Here is an 18,151-nt window from a genome sequence, read left to right as displayed (position 1 = left end):
CGTCCCCAGCGGGAATCGAACCCAGGACCTTCTAGCTGTGAGGCGACAGCAAAGACATGCATTATTGTTAATATCCATCCATCCATCCCGAGGCGTTCCTGGCAGATTTTGGAGATATAAACCCTCCAACTAATCCTTGGTCTGCCCGGGGGTCTGCTTCCAGCGGGACGTTCATCGAGGACCTCCCTAGGGAGACGCTCGGGAGTCCTAACCCGATGCCCGAACCACCTTAGCTGGCTCCTTTCCAAATGTTATATACCGAAGTCTGGCGTCAATATCGCTAGAGGGCGCTATTCCTCGTGTTCGTATATTTCGAGATAATGAGATAAATCTACCTTTGTCCAGGTAGCCATGTTGTGAGAACGAGATTTGATTAATTGGGGATAATTGTTAATTTATTTTTTGCATTTTTTTGTTTTGTTGCTAGCAATCGCTATAGCGTCCATGTAAGAACCAGCCAAAATCCCTGGGTGCATGTGTGTGCACGCATGCATGGCGTCTTTATTAACATTATGGCTCATAATGAGATGAAATCGGCCTGATCAGCGCCTAATATAACATTAATTCAACCTCCCACTAATCAAAACACTGATCGCATTGCTAGTCTGCCTTGTTGGGCCTCCGCAGAGCCGGGGGCTTGAGTAGTTTCACTTTCAGCCAAACCAACAAGGCCTCCTCTTCGTTGCTCATGTTACAAATTCGGCTGACACCTGCTACCTAAGCATCTACCGCCCCCTGGCATTGTTAAAGAAGAAAGAAGAGGGGAGAATCACTTCGTTATTTGATCTACCCGTTGGGCACTGGCCTACTTGGAACGATGCAAGTTGTAAATGCATGCCCCACCCAGATATTATGTCGGTGTCCCTTTTTTCCCCATATATGGAGTTAGTCAGGCATGCCCAAATATGGAGTCTATGCAGATGTCAGAATGTCAGAACAGGCCAGCTCCATATATGGACCCTGGGCAGGGTCCTGTCCAGACCCGGGAAGAGGACCTTTTGGGGCGGTTCTGGACAACCGTGGGTTCGACCGACTCGACACCGGCCACGTTGTGTGCATTTGTGATAACGGAAATATAGCGGCATCTAGTGGCAGTGACGTCAGGACTTTGGTGGTCTATTGTTATTGTAAGAAAAAGGCTACCCACAATACAGAGGGATGCAGAGGGAGACAGCAAATATATCCAGCTTTCCAAGTTCCCCCACTTGATCCCCTTCTATAATCTATCCAAGTGGCACTTCAAAGTATGTTCACTATGCACATACTGTATACACTATTTCAACTACCGGTATGTATCACAATTCGACAGAGAGAGAGAGAGGGAGTGAAAAATGTCGCGGAAGATGCCGCTGCTGGAAAATGCACTGGGGTGAGACATTCTTGCACAGTTCTACATCTGTAACCTCTCACTTGTTGAACACAAAAAATTATAAATGGGGTCCATCCTGACATTGCCCAGGAGAGTTTCACCAGCTGATCAAGAACAACACTCACAACAGCATCTGATTTTCACCCCACACACATACAATAAAGGCCACACCCTAGACCTGGTCTGTTACACCAGCACCTCCACTCTCACCTATCCAGCACTGACCTCCCTGCAGCTCCCCTCCGACCATCTGGCCATCACATTCAACATTGACACTCCCACGGTCCCACCTCCACCTTCCATGTGACGCTGAAATGCACCATAACTTTCCGGCTCCTATAGCTGAAGTCCATCAATTCATCTTTCCCCAGACACCATTTTGAATTCCTCCTTCACTCAGACTGTTTCTCCCAACAAACATATACAATACCCCATATCCTGCCTGGACCAACTTTCACCCATTCAAACCACATCTGTTTTTACAAATTACACCAGCTAAAGTCCAAGGATGGACAGTGAGAAAGGCTCACCAAGAAAACCGGTCTCACCATCCACACAGACGTCTACATGTACCTCTCTGGCAGACATCAATTCATTTCCGTAAACAAGTTAACAACTGCTTATCATTCACAACTCCTGTTAACCGGAGTGTCCCCCAGGGCTGAGTGCTTGGCACTCTACTCTTTATCCTCTGCGTGCTCTCTCTCGGACTGATCCTTCACATCACGGCCTCTGGTTTCACTGCTATGCACATTACGCACAGCTCTCCCAAGCCTCCAAAACCATCACTGCTACACCCTCACCACCTGCCTGACTGACATTTGGATGAAAAATGCACAGTGCTCGTATTATTACTGGGGCTTGCCTTCAGGCAGAGGTCTGCGCACTCTGCGCTCCACTGAGTGCACCATTGTAGTTTCAAATCCATGTAATGCATTTCTTTCCCCCATTTAATTATTTCTTGTGTTTTCTTCATTCCTCATTCAGATCATGCTCCTTCCTGCTGTGTTCAGGTCTAATCTCCTCTGCTTCCTTACCTGTATCCGTTATCCTTACAGCTCCCAACGCCTGGCTTCCTTTTGACCCCAGTTAACCTTCTTTGAGGAGCCTGAACCTCACAGCCATGATGGTAGGAGGTGTGCTTCTCTGTAGGAGAGAAGAAATAAGAATCGGTCAGTGACGTCATGAGACACTTATTGCGACAGTAGGTCGGAGATTACTATGAAAACCTGCAAAAACTGTGAGTCACGCTAAAACCTGTCCGTCAGTCCGTCCGTCCGTCCGTCACACCCTGTGACATGCTCCATATATGGCCGTCAGTTCGTCACACCCCGTGACACGCTCCATATATGGAGATCATGACACTGACCTCATTAAACCCTGGATAGCCATACATGGAGAAGAATGAATCACCTAGATCTGCATATATGGAGCCAGCCAGCAACTCTACATCTGACCTAAAACCCGTCCTTCCTCTTCGATGTCTCCCTTTTGACTGGTACCCGTCCATTCAAACTCAGGAGTTCAGTCAGGACAACTCATGAATGGAATATATATTTATTGAATATAAAATGAGCAATATATTTATTATGGTAACCGTGGGTCCAACCGACTCGACACCGGGCACTGCACCTGAATTTGAAGTCGGTGGGGCGAATGTTTCTCGAGTTATGTGCATTACAGCCATGCACACGTACAGACAGACGTACAGAGATGTGGTGCATTTATAGATGGATTAAGGAAGATCTGTAGAGCTATTGAGGGGGAACACATACATCCGATATGTTTATCAACACAGTACATATTGACTACAAGCTATATCTACCAAGCTTGGGTGTAAACCCTAATAGGCATGTTTCCAACATAGAGCTTTCCCCCTTATAAATGAACGCAAACCTTTTAAAACCTAAACAATTCAAGGAATTTAAACTTTTTAAATACATCCATTACTCAGACCCACAGAAAATCAGTTTTTCCTGCTTAGTTTATTTTATTTTGATTGCTTTGTTTAAAACAATCAAGGATAAAACACAATAAAGTCTGAGTTTTCCATTATGATCCCCCTCGGCTCTATTTTCCCTTCCATGCCTGGCTGGTTGCCTCGTTTCTATTGGCTAGTACATTTACACCTTTGTTTCATGCCCCCAAGCCATTGATGATGCATTGCTGTATGGTTTCACAGCATGGTGGTGCCGTTGTCACATTCTGTGTGATTCATTATTTTTATATCTATATAAATAGATATTCCCTTAAGATAAACATCCAGTCCCTTTATATAATTTAATTTATTAGCTAGCTATAGTTCTATTGTCGGCTCTGCCGTAGAAAAGTGGTTAATGACCTTTCCCTCCCTAACTCTCCTGGAGTTTTCACTGCTGTCTCTGCTATTGTTAAAGTTGGCTGTTGTCCAGAACAAACTATATATTAGAAACAATGTCACTAGAAGGTTAATGAAGAGCATCTTGTAGCCTTCCTTCCATATACTTTCCATATTCATCATGGTCATATTTGTTAAGTGTGCAGGAAGTTAAATGAATCTAATCTAATCGCACACAGACATCTTGATTATGCACTGAGCGTTCAGTTGGACTCTTCACATAAAGGTCAAATGTTATAGTACCTCCCCCATCTCTCTTTTTCCTTCTCTGTCTCAACTCCCTCTGAGTCCCACTCGTTCTCCTCCCTCTGCGTTTGTTGTTTTATTAAGAGAAATCCTCTTTTGATTGAGGGCTCATTGGGATGCTATATCAGGCTTGGTGAGCACTGTGCTCAGCTATGTGTTGGCCAGGGTAACTGTGCAAGTTACCCGATTATATTATGTGCATGTGTGTTTGCAGTGATGACCAGGGGAAGGGATGGGAGGAGAGTTGTATTGAGCTGCTGCTAAATCAGTCCACAGGCTAAAGGCTAGGTCAATATTGTCCTGTCTGGGCTCAAATAATATAATGGACTAGAGGGGAAGGAGCAGAAAAAAGTTGATGTTCTTTGTAAGTACTTTTAATCAGAAATAGTTTAAGTACATGTGACTGTAACAGCATTAGGGCAGGACAAAAGTACTTGTATAGCAAATTTCATATGCAGTACAAAGGCAAATCATAAGTGACATAAAAAAGCATTTGAAAATATGGACAATATTACTAATGCCTGAGTAGCAGAATAGGGGCAGTGGCTCAGGGGTAAAGTTGGTTCTCAGTTCGATCTTGGGCTTCCCTGGGGTACAAGTCAAAGTGTCCTCTTGCTCCTGATTGCACGTTGGTGCCTTGCATGGTTTCCTCTGCCATGTATGAATGTGTTTGTGAATGGGTGAATGTGATGCATTAAAGCACCTTGGATAAGGTGCTATATAAATGCACCATTTGCCATGCTACACAAATAAAATTGACCCAAAAGGATCCATTGGACTCAATTCATTCCTTCCATTCCATTCTGAGCTAGTACGTCCGTCTGCTATTTTTGCTATTTTTGACAATTTTCACTTATAAAATGACATGGTGAAAATAGGGACATCAGGCTGAAAGTGATTAAGACTTTAAGAAACTGGTGGTGACGTGAGTTGACCAATGATGTACTGTGTGAGTTGAGAGTGGTGCTGTCAACATGCCCCCCACTAGACTAGCCACTGTTTGTGGAACATTCCTATTGTGAAACCTTTTAAGCCATGCCTTTGGGGGACGTTTGTGTTTAGGGTTAAGGCTGGTTCCATCAAACTGCCCCTCTGCCTGCCTGCAACGCTGAGCCTGCGTTCCCAAAATATCCTTATGAAAGATAAACCCCCCACCCTCGTATCTCTCGCTCTCTCCCCCCCCCATCTCCCTGCATTCTCTCCCTCCCCCTGCAATCGTATCTGAATGTGCAGTGATCTCCCACTCTTTACTTAATCCCTCATAGTCCCTCTCTCTGTCTCTCCCTCTCCCCCCTCCTTGTTTCAGAGTGCTGCTCTCTCCTCCCCCACACACTCCTCCCTTTTATCATCTCCCTCTCTTCCCCCAATCCTCTCCTCTTCTCTCGTGCGCTCTCCCGCCCCTCCGGTACGGCATGTTCCATTCCCCTCCCCTGTCTCGCTTTCTCTCCTCCCCTCTCCACTCCTTTCATGTTTTCTACCCAGGCATCGCCTCACCTCCCTCCTGTCTCCCCTCCTCCACCTGTCCCTCCCCTCTGTCATTGGCTAGTATAAAAGAGCCTGGCATCCATCCTCACACACATACATACATATGTGTGTTTTCTGGGAAGGGGACCGTCCACGGGATACTTGGGACTACACTGATTGTTTTACCTGCCTGACTGTCAAGGACCACTGTTTCTTTGGGGATTTAACTTTTATAGAGGTACAGCCTTTTCCTCATTAAATTAATAGAAGCTATGCTACAAACCTACTGATGTTGAGTATAAAGCTTAGAGTCTGATGCTTAAGGTACGCAGTACAATTCTCAGTGTTCATTTAACTCTGAAAGTGTACAAATGTTACATTTGCACACTCAGAGTAACACATTGATAAATTGAGGATTTGTACTATGTAGCCTACTGATGTGCATGCGCTTGTACAGATGTGTAAGTCTGCTTTTCCTGTGACATACTCTTGATTGTTGCTGTGAAAGTTATTTTTTTACTTTAACTCTTGAAGAGAATGCTGTCAGTTTCATGTTGATGATAATGATTTGGATTGGATTGTACTGATGAGTGCCACATTTCTTCACCTGTAGGCCAAGGATGCATTTCTTTTCTTTAATTATGAGGTTTCTTCTTTCATGATCTTTTTTTATTTTGGCAATTTTGACCCTTGTTGGATCTCTTTTGCATTTGGTTCTTTAAATTCTTCGACCCTCACTTTTTATTGTATTGTACCTCTGAACCTTCATCTCTCAATCGTCTTTATGTATTCGTGTTACAGAAAAACAACAACACTAACGTCGGATTGTCTTCATTCTTTCTCAGATCTTGAGGCATCAGTGATTTACAAAGCATTGGCGTTCCTGCCATTGGAAGTGACATCGTCAGTGTGCTCCGTCTGAGTGTTATTGACGTCATTGAAGAGAAACATGAGCAGCAACTACAGTGTCGCTCTCTTAGGCCCCGCCCCCTGGGGCTTCAGGCTGCAAGGAGGGAAGGACTTCAACATGCCACTCACCATCTCCAGGGTGAGACACACACACACACACACACACACACACACACACACACACACACACACACACACACACACACACACACACACGCACAGAGAGAATGGACCCACTCGAAGACACATGATGATAGCGCTAGTCCATATCGTCCTCTCCTCACACCCTCTTCATGTTGCCAAAAATGTGGGCCTGGTTTGTGTAAACACTATATGCACTTCTTTAATCTCGACAAGTATGTGCACATGCACGTGCATAGACACACAGTTGCACACCCAAACACACAGCACACCTCAGAGGGAAGCCATGGAATGGCATGGAATCCACAGCACCATCTGGCTGAGTGATGGAAAAAGATGAACACTAGTGTGCTTCCCTTCTTTCTTGTCTCCGTGTTCCTCACCCCTTATCCTTCCACCCTTTACCAGTTTAGCCCTTCACCTCCACCTGTAAGTTAACCCCTCCACCTGTCACACTTTACCCCCTCCACCCCTTATCCCTCCACCCTTTAGCCCCTTAACACCCATTTCCCCATACCCTCTCCACCCTACCCAGTGGTTCTCAACCAGTGGTTCGGGGACCACCAGTGGTCCTTGAGGGGGTTCCAGTTGGTCCCCAGCTAAATGATGGAGAGTTGGTGACCAGATGGATACTTATTAGATCTTTAACTCTTGAGAGTGTAAAATGAAACCAAATGGACCCGTACGGTTTCATTGCACGCTCTCAAGAGTTAGTTTATTGTTAAACATCTGCATTACTTAATTCTTTATCAACCTGTTCTCTCTACAGTGGTACCACATCAAAATCGTATCCAACAACAACAAAATATTATTTAGTTTTAGGTCGGAGAGGCTGAATCTCATCAGATGGTGGTCCGTGGCTCAAATGCTGAATAAATAATGGGCGTTGGCATGAACAAGGTTGAAAAGCACTGCCATAACCCATTTACCTCACCTTTTACCCTTTATCCCCCTCTACTCTCCACCCTTTACCCCCGCCACCCTTCACCCTTTAACCCCTTCAACCTCCGCCCCCCAGCCTTTCCCCTTCCATCTGTCTTTTCCAAGCTCTGCCGGTCCACCCCTTGGGATCTCTCTCTCTGCCTCTAAAGCCTAATTTATATTTCATTATATGATCACGTCGCACTCCAGACAAATAACTGATCTTCAGCTGAAAGGCTCGTCACGTCTCGTGACGTCTCTCACTTTAAGATCAGTCATTATGATGAAGTGTAATTTGTCTTAATCCCCCTCCTGTGGCAGAGCTACTGAAATATAATGTCATCTTTCACGTAATGAACCCAGCTTTCTGTTTAATTTCTAAAAGATTTCCTGCATTTCCTGGGTTTCCTGCAGGAAACAAGAAGGATAGAGTAATATTATACCAGCTTGTGCCAAGCTAAAACCCTTGAAAAGTACTTGGAAAGCACTTGGAATGGGATCTGCAAAATCTAACTCATACATCTTGCTCACGTGACCCCAGAGTTAATGTGTATACCGATCAGTCGTGGCAAAAAGTGGGTTTTGGCAGAAAATGTAATCTGGCAAAAACAGGCCTATATGTTCAAGTTCAAGTGGCATGACTTATGATCCAAGGAATCCAGTGGGTAAAAAATGCTAAGTTTAGATGCCAAATCCAACAGACCTGTTTGGTTTAATGACTATAGTGATGCTGTGTAGTGTGTACTGATTTGCGTCATGTTTAGACAGTTTGGACTATAAGAGTAATATATTAATAAAATAATAATGTTTTGCAAACATCTACCTCCTGGTGGCACTCACCACAACAGGTCCATGTGAAACATTTGGGGCAGAGGTTCTGCTCTGGCATCCAGGGAGTGTGTGTGCACACTGCACAGTGTCATGTCGATCAGGCCAACGGTGCTGGAGAATGGAGATTAATGCTTGCAGACGGCCGGCCGATTGGCCGGACGGACGGACGGACGGACAGACAGACAGACAGACAGACAGACAGACAGACGGAACAGGGTGCCTTCAGCCTGGTGGAGACAATTGGGACTATGGTTCACAGTTATTTTAAGTGTAGCAATGAACATTCTTTAATGATTAGTTCAGTGATTAGTTCAGTGTTCGTGTCACATTATGTTGGAAGACACCACTACATTTATTCCACTACATTTTGTGATATATTTTTCTGACGGTTAGTCTCGGTGGGGAGTCTGCGGACAATTCAGTCTTGGTTGTGCTCGTAGACGGAACTGGTCCTGTCCCTGGATTGTCTAAAGTAAAAATGTGCATCAAATCTGAGTCCTGGCACACAACTGAGTTTCAATCACAACGCTTGATGTGGTAGTAAGTAACTTGATGGTCCCCTGATTTCTTTGTCTTGGAATTTGTGTTCATATATTATGATCAACATTTACCTCATCTTGCCCTGCCAATATAATAATATCTTGTGCGTGTTCACAGACATGCATCATGTGACATGTGCACATGCACACTACAAATCTCCCTTCACCACACCAGCTGCACCGTGACGCATGAATTGTGCACACATACACTTCTTTCTCTCTGAGTAGTGTCCACTTCTGTCCTGATAGATTATGCAGCTTTTCTGGCTGTCTGACAGACTGGCAAATGTGCTCAGACTAGATTGTCATGCATGTGTGTGTGTGTGTGCGTGCGTGCGTGCGCGTGCGCACACACACACACACACACACACACACACACACACACACACACACACACACACACACACACACACACACACACACACACACACACACACACACACACACTTAGGCACACATGCAGACACTCGATGGATGGCTAAACCGTCAGTGTAGAGACACAGGGCAACATGAGACTGATGAATGGATCACCAGGTCCTGTGCCAACCTCTCTCTCTGTAGATTTGGGTTGCCATGTTTGTGTTATTGCTTTGGATGTGATACTTTTCCCACTAACTGGATCCTTGTGTGTGTGGGGTGGGTGGTGCGTGCGTGCGTGCGTGTGCGTGTACATTTCTTCTTTGGAAAAGTGTGCTCTAGATTTTAGCTGATTCTAATTACAGTAAAACGATAGACAGATGAAGGAAGGAATGAATGGATACACTGATGAAAGAGGAAAAAGTAATACATTGTAAGTGCTAGCTGTGCATTACTGACCATAATTGAAGGTATACTCTCCAACTCAAACGCGTGGGCAAAAGTCCAACCAATAACCGGCCCAAACGACGTGAACTTTAGCACCACATCAGGAAGAGGCTGTTTTGAGATGTTGGCATGGCTATTTTCAGTTAAGTACCAATACAGTTACAGTTTTGGGTATTGATGCAATGTTAAGCCTTCTGAAGTGTGTGAAATACTGTACTGCAATATTATGTGGTTGACCAGACTCACCTCTGTTTAACCCATTAAGACCTGCAAGCCTGCAATACGTTCTTATACTGTATGCTTCAATCCAGGAAAGCATCTGTGTCCTTTTTCTTTGTCTGCCAAATGTATAAATAGCAGATGTACAAGCTTGCAACGCAGCACGAAGTGACGCGATGTGAGCTTGTACATCTTGAATAATTTTTTTTATTTTTATGTAGGTTAGGATTTAGAAGGCATTTTAAGGTCTAAATGGATGTTTCCATCAAGGTTGCTATTCCTACAAGAACCCTTTTTACTCACTGAATAATTGAAAATGACAGGATCCCTTCAAATCCTTATGTAAAACAAAAGTAAAGAAGAAGAAACGCACACACACACACACACACACACACACACACACACACACACACACACACACACACACACACACACACACACACACACACACACACACACAAATATACTCTATATAGGTAGACAGTAACAGTGATTCAATTAGTGCTTTTCCATTCTAATACAACTGCTTCTCTGATTAAGGCAATACTCAAAAACATCATGCAAACACCTTGCAATTTTCAGTTTATTTGGGCATGGAAACCTTGTTGTTTTATAATGTGCCCATGTTTAATACGTAGCCATAACATGTATGTTATACACCATGTTATCACTGTATTCACACTAATGCTACTGTATGCATATAAAAGACTTCAGTTGAATTATTTATTTCCACTTTTCCAGTAATCATCGTCTATTGGTCTTCATGTAAACTTTTAATTCCTGGAATTGTTGTGGAAGATGTCCATCTTTCTTTCTTTCTTTCTTTCTTTCTTTCTTTCTTTCTTTCTTTCTTTCTTTCTTTCTGTCTGTCTGTATCGGTCTTTTGTGAGACATGACTCACTTCTCATAAAGAACATTGTTTTCAGACTGGGCATGAGAACCATGCCAGGACCTAACCCAATCCCAGCCTATTAAATCCTTTTTAAGGCAAGCAGGGACAGCACTTCTGACCACTGATCAGACAGACAGACAGACAAACAGTGTTGGTTCTAGGAACTGACCAAAGCGTTTGGGCTATTGGAGACAGAAACACTGTTGCCAGACCACACTCCATGTTACAGCTGCTGTGTCTGAATTCTCTATCTACATTGTCCCGTCCCTTTGTAGTCCTAGACATGTTTTATTTTTATTACATGCCAGTGCATGTGGATCATGACTCAATCAGCAAAGTATAGAGTTTAACTAAGAAGTTGTGTTTGTTGGAAAGCAGACCTAGATTGATGATTTTACTTCTCAAAGTGCCAATAAAATGTTTCACAGTATCCCATCTTGATAGTTGGGCCATAAAATAACTATTTATAAAAGAAATAATGCTTTTAGTGAACGGTTGGTTTAACAGGCCATATGCCATTTGGGACTTGCAGTCATCCCCCCCCTCCACACACACACTAGCCTGGCTAATAAACCAGACCGAATCAGCAGTTGGCGAAAAGAAATTGCCTGCCGGCGTGTGATTTGAGTCTGACTTATTAGCCAGGCTACACACACACACACCCTCTCATTCCACATAGCTAGCCATTGTACTGTACATGTCCCCCACCAAGTGACTAACTGAGTTATTATGGATGGTTTTCAGTTGAACAGCTGGACAACTAAGCTATATTTCATATCATTCATAGAGCACCGAAGTCCGGTGTCAAACAACCCAGAGACTACATTTCCGGGTAGGCGGTGGTTGCAGCTGCCCGTCGCACAACAGAAACTGACATGTTAATTAATAAAATAAAAAAATTATTGATATTGAATGTTTCGTGGTTAGTACGAGTCGAGTCACTGCCAGTTGAGCTTACGTCAATGAGGAATCTCAGGAACGCAATGTGTTGACAGCTGGGCGTGACGTATATTAGCAGCGACATTGCTTTCATATGTAGTTTCAAGGCTTTTGCGGCCAAAGTAATTCCATTTTCTCCAGAAACTGGCTGTATCAAATATATTAACGACGCACAGCCACCCCCTGACAGAAAGGCCGGGATGATCGGTTTATCTTTCAAACACAGTTCTTATATGAAGCGACCTAAAATCACCCTATGGTGATTTCAATGCAAATAAAAAAATCACACCTGTGTGAACCGAGTGGTGCAACTCTCCTCTCTCCCCCCCCCCCCCCCCCCCTCCTCTCTCTCTCTCTCTCTCTCTCTCTCATTAGCAGGCAACAGCGCCCCTACTGGTACTCATTATATGATGCTCATACATACATAGGTGAATACATAGGTGAACGTCACATACATAGGTGAACACGGACAAAGTGGTTGCACCACTCAGAAATACATGAACCTGTGTACTGGCGCCCTCTACTGAAAGTGACGTCAGACTTCGGTGCTCTATTCTTTCATGTTTTAGAGTTGCTACTCCATTCCAGAGTAGTGTGCATAGCCTTAACTGTACATTTGTACACAGATCGAGTTAAATTAACACTCAGGAAATAGGATTTTACACTGTGGGTTCAGTGTATGTAACAGGGCATATTGTAATGCTATCGATGGGCATGTTCGAAATTAAACTAGTCACAATCTTTGGTTATGAGGAATCACATTAAAGGTATATTCAGTGATTTCACAAAAAAAACCTTCGTTTTTGGCTGTGGGACCCAGCCTTTCGTCCAATCAGAATAGAGAGTCAAAAACGAAACCTAAGGTTTTTTGACCCCCAGGGGTTAACTGGGGACAGGGAGGAACTCCTTATATGGCCAGCACACTCTATAGTAGGGAGGATTATCACAACAAAATAAAAAAATAAGTGATATTTGAATTAAGTGAAATCACTGAATATACCTTTAACGTTGATGTTTACAATGTAGACTAGTGAAGCAAAGTTGACACGCGGCTGTTAATCTCTGTTAAAAAACCTTTTAGCAGAGAATCCACTTTTCTTTTATTGTTGAATTGATGTCTGGAGCGTAGTCTGAGGTCTTTGCTTGCAGCGATAGTAAATGAGGTGTTGGAGAATTCCTGCTAACTAACTGCAGCGCAATTTACAGCAGGATGGCTGGTGCAGTTAATCAATATCAAAACCTTTTAGAGGGGAACCCATTTACTGGATTTACTGCTAAATCCAGAGGGCCTGAAGGACAGTGTAGCTTCTAAGAACAGTCACACTGATCTGAGATCAGTTAATGACTCACTTACTGTAACACCACATTCACCCAAGAGACAAGCTGCTCTCAGATCAGCACATTCAACCTATCTTTGATATCCTTGCTGTCAGTTAGAAACCTTGTATCTATTCTCCATGTTAACTTAATTAGGGTTTACTTTTCATTTTAGCTTTTGTTTTGTGTGCCACTGTAGTATGACGAAGTAGGGCATTAATGAAAGAGTTTAAATCTGTCTGTGAGTTTTATAAATATAAAATTAAAAGTATTAACAAGAGCTTGTGACATACAAGGTTTCCACTCAACAGCGACGATATGATCTTATAGTGTAGGTTATAGCGTTGAAGCAGAACTGGCAGATACTGTATTTGCATGTATGCAATACGTTTGTCTCAGAGTTTAGTGCATTTCACTGAAGCAATAATATAGAAACATTTCAATGATTTACTCAAAATATAACCAGTGAGAAAAACAATGACAAAGACTAGTTATTGAAACCTTTTGGAAGATAAATCATTTACTGGATTTAGTGGTTGAATCACTGTGGAATCTATTAAAATACTGTATACAGCAGTAAGGAATTGTAAATTGTTTGTAGAATGTGTGTATGCTGTAGTTATCACTGCACATAGGTTACCATACCATACCATTTAAAAAACAAACAACATACAGTACACAGTGTCACTTTCAACATCAAAAAGCTCATACTATGCTAGGAAAAGCCAAAGAATAAAAATATGTCTTGAGGCGTGATTTAAACACCTGAAGAGTGGGGGCCTGTCTTATGTGCAGAGGCAGCTCATTCCAGAGCTTGGGAGCTGCGACTGCAAAAGCCCGGTTCCCTCTGAGCTTCAGCCTTGATTTAGGCACCACCAGGAGAAGCTGGTCAGACTCAGAGGACCTGAGGGTCCTTGTGGGAACATACGGTTTGAGTAGTTCAGAGAGATAAATGGGTGCCAAACCATTTAAACATTTGAAAACAAAAAGCAAAACTTTAAAATCAATCCTGTATCGCACAGGAAGCCAATGGAGGGAGGCTAGTACAGGACTAATATGGTCACGCTTACGTGTACCTGTAAGCAAGCGAGAGATGGAGGCCTGGTTGACTCCAATATACAGGGCATTACAGTAGTCGAGGAGGGATGTCATAAACGCATGGATAACAGTTTCGAACACAGGGCGGGAACGAGATTTAATCTTTGCCAGCCTTCTCAACTGGAAGAAGCTCTTTCTGACTGTTTCATTTACCTGTTTGTCCATTTTTAGATCAGTCTATTTTAACGCCTAGATTGGTGGCAAGGAATTAGATTTCAACATTTACTGATAGGCAGAGATGTACTGAAATATATGCAAGGTAGAGAAAGGTGTTGGAGAAGCAGCAATGAAACAGTGCTACAGTTTCTAAAAACATAGGATATTTAAAACCTGTTCAAACGAGAATGTCTTTCCTGGAACAGCATCAGTAATGGCTGCACTTCCCTAGAGATGACCCTTCAACATGTGAATTACCGTAGTGGTCAGTGGGTCTATTTCAAAGGCAATTCTGTTCTTTAAATAACACACACACACACACACACACACACACACACACACACACACACACACACACACACACACACACACACACACACAAAAACACACACACACACACACACACACACACACACACACACACACACACACACACACACACACTCTCTCTCTCTCTCTCTCTCATCAATATTCTGAGGCATAATTGTAGTTGATAGCTCTACCATGCTGTATGACTGAATAATGTTTAATTTATCTCCACCAAAACATCCATGAGTCATTATTTGTCTTAACGAAAGATGTCCACTGCCAGAATCAACACGTTGTCACTATAACTTCCTCTCCCATACAGTAAATCAATCTGTCAGCGTGTGTGTGGCGCAGATATGTTTTATTTGGCAATTATTGGACAGGCAGGAGGGCACTGCGTTCACAGCAGTGGGAGAGGTCATTCTAGGCCTTTAGCATTTATGGCACGGGATCTTAAAGGTTATGGCGTCTTTAATTTTAGGTTACTTTCCACTACCTGTCTTCGGTTACTAACGACATGTGCTATATGCTGTACTGTACAGGTTGTATTCATAGTACACAATATAAGTTGATTATAGCCTTGAAACATTTTAAGAGGGGTTTCCTTTGAGGTTGAAAAAGGCACTGTACAGCGAGGGATTAAAACAATGCTCTCCAGAATGATCAGAATGCATTTTGACACATCAATTCAATTCAATTCAATTCAAAGGAGCTTTAATGTCATGAGAAGACATACGTTTACATTGCCAAAGCAAGTGTCAAAATATAATACAAACTGTTGAAAATGGGGAAAGTATATAAAGTTGGAGGGGGTACAGAAACAGAGCTATGTCACATTGCGTCGTTATGCTGTATATACACTATACAGTAGACAAATCCGTGCAGGCTGCCTTGGGTGCAATCATGGCTGCAGTGTCACATTAAGCGCAGTCCAGCATTGATTGCATACAGCTGGCCTACAGGGCACAACTTCGCATATTTATCTACAGGGTATAAAGCTTTTTGAAACAAATAGCAGCAATCTTTTGCGGTCACTGCGGGACAAATAGCAAAAGATTTTCTCTAAATGATTTCAATAATATACAAAAAAGCCTAAATGCTTTTAAAGGTAGCAGCTCTGTTTATATGAGCAGTAGATATATAGTTCTAGTAGATAGGTCTACTTGGTACAGATACAGTAATAGTCCTTAGGGTGGTTGTATTCCATTGGCTAACCTATTATTTTATCAGGTCATATCAGTTACCTTATTAGTATTATGTTCATCTCCATAGGATGATTAGTTGTTTGGCTAGGCAACTGGTTCTGAATATGGGGTCTGGGGACCCCCTTAGGTCTTAGAGGGTTCCAGGGGGTCTCATGCTACAGTAAATGATTAATACTTAGGAATCAAATTGACCATTACAGCTCAATAAGAGATAAAATAATTTTACAATGTAGATTGGTGTCCTAGAGATTTAAAGAACTTCGTCAATTGGAGGTCCTAATGCATATCAAACTGAGATTTGTGAAATTGAAATCACTGGGCTAGCTAGTTCATAAAGTGAAGCCCTGTTACACATAACGATTCAAGAAACCATGATAACATGAATTCCACGCCACATTGCATTCAGCTAAATAAGGAGTTATTATTGGCCACTTTATCATCCATAACTATAGTGTTGAGTGATGTCTTTCCTCTTCAATTAAAGAAGTCTTGAAAGGCTGTGTTGTGCTGTGCTCATATTACTCCTGAAACCACACATTAGCCTTAAAAGTGATCCTTCAGTCTATACCAATACAGTTTGAGTGAGTGAGTGAGGCCTTATGAGGATTTTATTTTATTATTGAGGCCATAATATGAAGTTATAACACATCCAAAGTTTTAAACAAACACCCTGACTTAACTGTAATATGTTATGTATTTAAATACCAAAGCTCTTATGTTCCTGGCAGAACAAACTATAACATGTAACTGCAGTGAATACACAATGGAGGGCCTTGAATGCCTCATTGTTTCATGGCACTAAATGCATTTTCCAGTGGCTGCTAATACAGCATGTCTCCTCTGTCTTCCTCTTAGACTATGGCTCTCAAGGGAGTGCTATAGTCTAAGTGTTCATTCATAATGATATTGGTACAACACCAATACTGACCTAAATATGACTGCAGTCACAGTGGCTGTACTGTCGCTCGGTTGGGAGCCAAGTTTAATATTGAAAAATAGAAAAATGTTTGGACTAACAACAGAAGTCATCCGCTTCCCTTTTTATGATGTGTGTATGTGCCACCAAAGACTACAGTATAGCTTATTAATGTTGTATACACATAATAATGAGCCAAGAATTACTACTGATTGAGACGTATCAAATCGAAAGTGTGTCCCAGTATAGAGGTTTTTATTTTATTTCTTATTTCTTATTTATTTCTTATTCATTATTCTTTTTTTTTTAATTTTATTATTTTTACTTTTTGTGACTTCAGTTGGCATTTATAACTATTGCCTAGACTTACATAGCTGGCTTTATGCCTGCATGGTTGCTGCAGTGCTGGTGCAGCATAAAGTACATCTGAAGTATAGATCAGTGCAAGACCACCATTTAGACCTTGAAACCATCTTCATGTACAATATATATATATATATATTTTAATGGGTTTTTTTTTATCACACAATTGTGTAACCCATGTTTTCACCCAGTGTCAATTATCTATTCTAAAACGGTTAGTCCCAATACTTGGTTGGCTGGTTACCGTCACTTGACCGGTGTAAATTTCACCGATAACCCACACCTTCAATCACTTTATATCATTTGCAGCTGATTCCGCATCTCTGTAGCTGTACTGGGGAAGGGGAGCGCTTGATTGCCTTACAAACCCATGCCGTGCGGGCGTCTAAGCACCGCCCGGCTCATATGACTGTGAATGTGTGGCTCCAGGCAGCCCCGTAAAGACATCAAGCGCTATTCTCCCATCACATAGCCTATACTTGCCGAGCACAACCAAGGAAGCTCTTAGAAGGAAGTGAAGTGGTCACGTGACTGGGCTGCGCCATGACACTTTCATGGACACTTTCACGGGAGCCAAACTACACCCGGAAGTTCGGCAGAATGCACTGGAGCCAATGAGAGCTCAGTGACCAGCTCATGAAGAAACATTATTTATGAATGACTGAGACCTTTTGTAAAGTGATCGCTTCTGGAAAATAAAATAATATATATAACACGTTATTTTAGGCTGTCTTATTTTTTTATGTGCATACTACTTAATGTGATTTATTTTTTCAAAGAGCAGAGAGCAGCCCAGGCAGAAAACGTACTATGTGCTCTTCTATAAATACCTCAATAAAAATAAATAGTTATTAAGTCGAAAAACAACCACTCAGAAAAAACATGTGATTTCACTTATGTCTTCTTTCATATTCCTGAACCAATTATATGACAAAGCTCGCAATCGCTCATGAATAATGTTTGTTATGAGCTGGTCCAGCCGGCTCCATTCACTCGTGGCTTATTGCTTAAATTGAATCCTGGGCGCTACACTTCCTCTGCCAACCTGGGGGGGGCAGCGGACTGACCTCATGCTTCCTTCTATGCATGAGGAGTCCAAGCTGCTTCTTTTCACCTGACAGGTGAGAGTTTCCCCG

The 18,151-nt window shown here is 42.5% G+C and overlaps 1 protein-coding gene across 7 annotated transcripts in view; it reads left to right on the top strand.

Moving 5' to 3' along the window:
• pdlim5a (PDZ and LIM domain 5a) overlaps positions 1 to 18,151 on the top strand; it is a 103,387-nt gene that overhangs the window by 4,742 nt on the left and 80,494 nt on the right. For 6 of the 7 annotated variants that reach the window (XM_083784395.1, XM_083784401.1, XM_083784400.1 and 3 more), the window contains exon 2: positions 6,302 to 6,504. In XM_083784395.1, coding sequence (XP_083640521.1) covers positions 6,406 to 6,504 — 99 coding nt within the window. In that variant the 5' untranslated portion in view covers positions 6,302 to 6,405. Of the gene's footprint in view, positions 1 to 5,582; positions 5,695 to 6,301; positions 6,505 to 18,151 lie in introns of those variants that run through there. The other variant, XM_083784396.1, reaches the window with a different exon arrangement.

Source organism: Protomyctophum parallelum, assembly GCF_964188405.1.
Source record: "Protomyctophum parallelum genome assembly, chromosome: 15".
NCBI lineage: Eukaryota > Metazoa > Chordata > Actinopteri > Myctophiformes > Myctophidae > Protomyctophum > Protomyctophum parallelum.
Note: the sequence above shows the minus strand (reverse complement) of the source record. Positions and strands in the feature narration are given on the sequence as shown.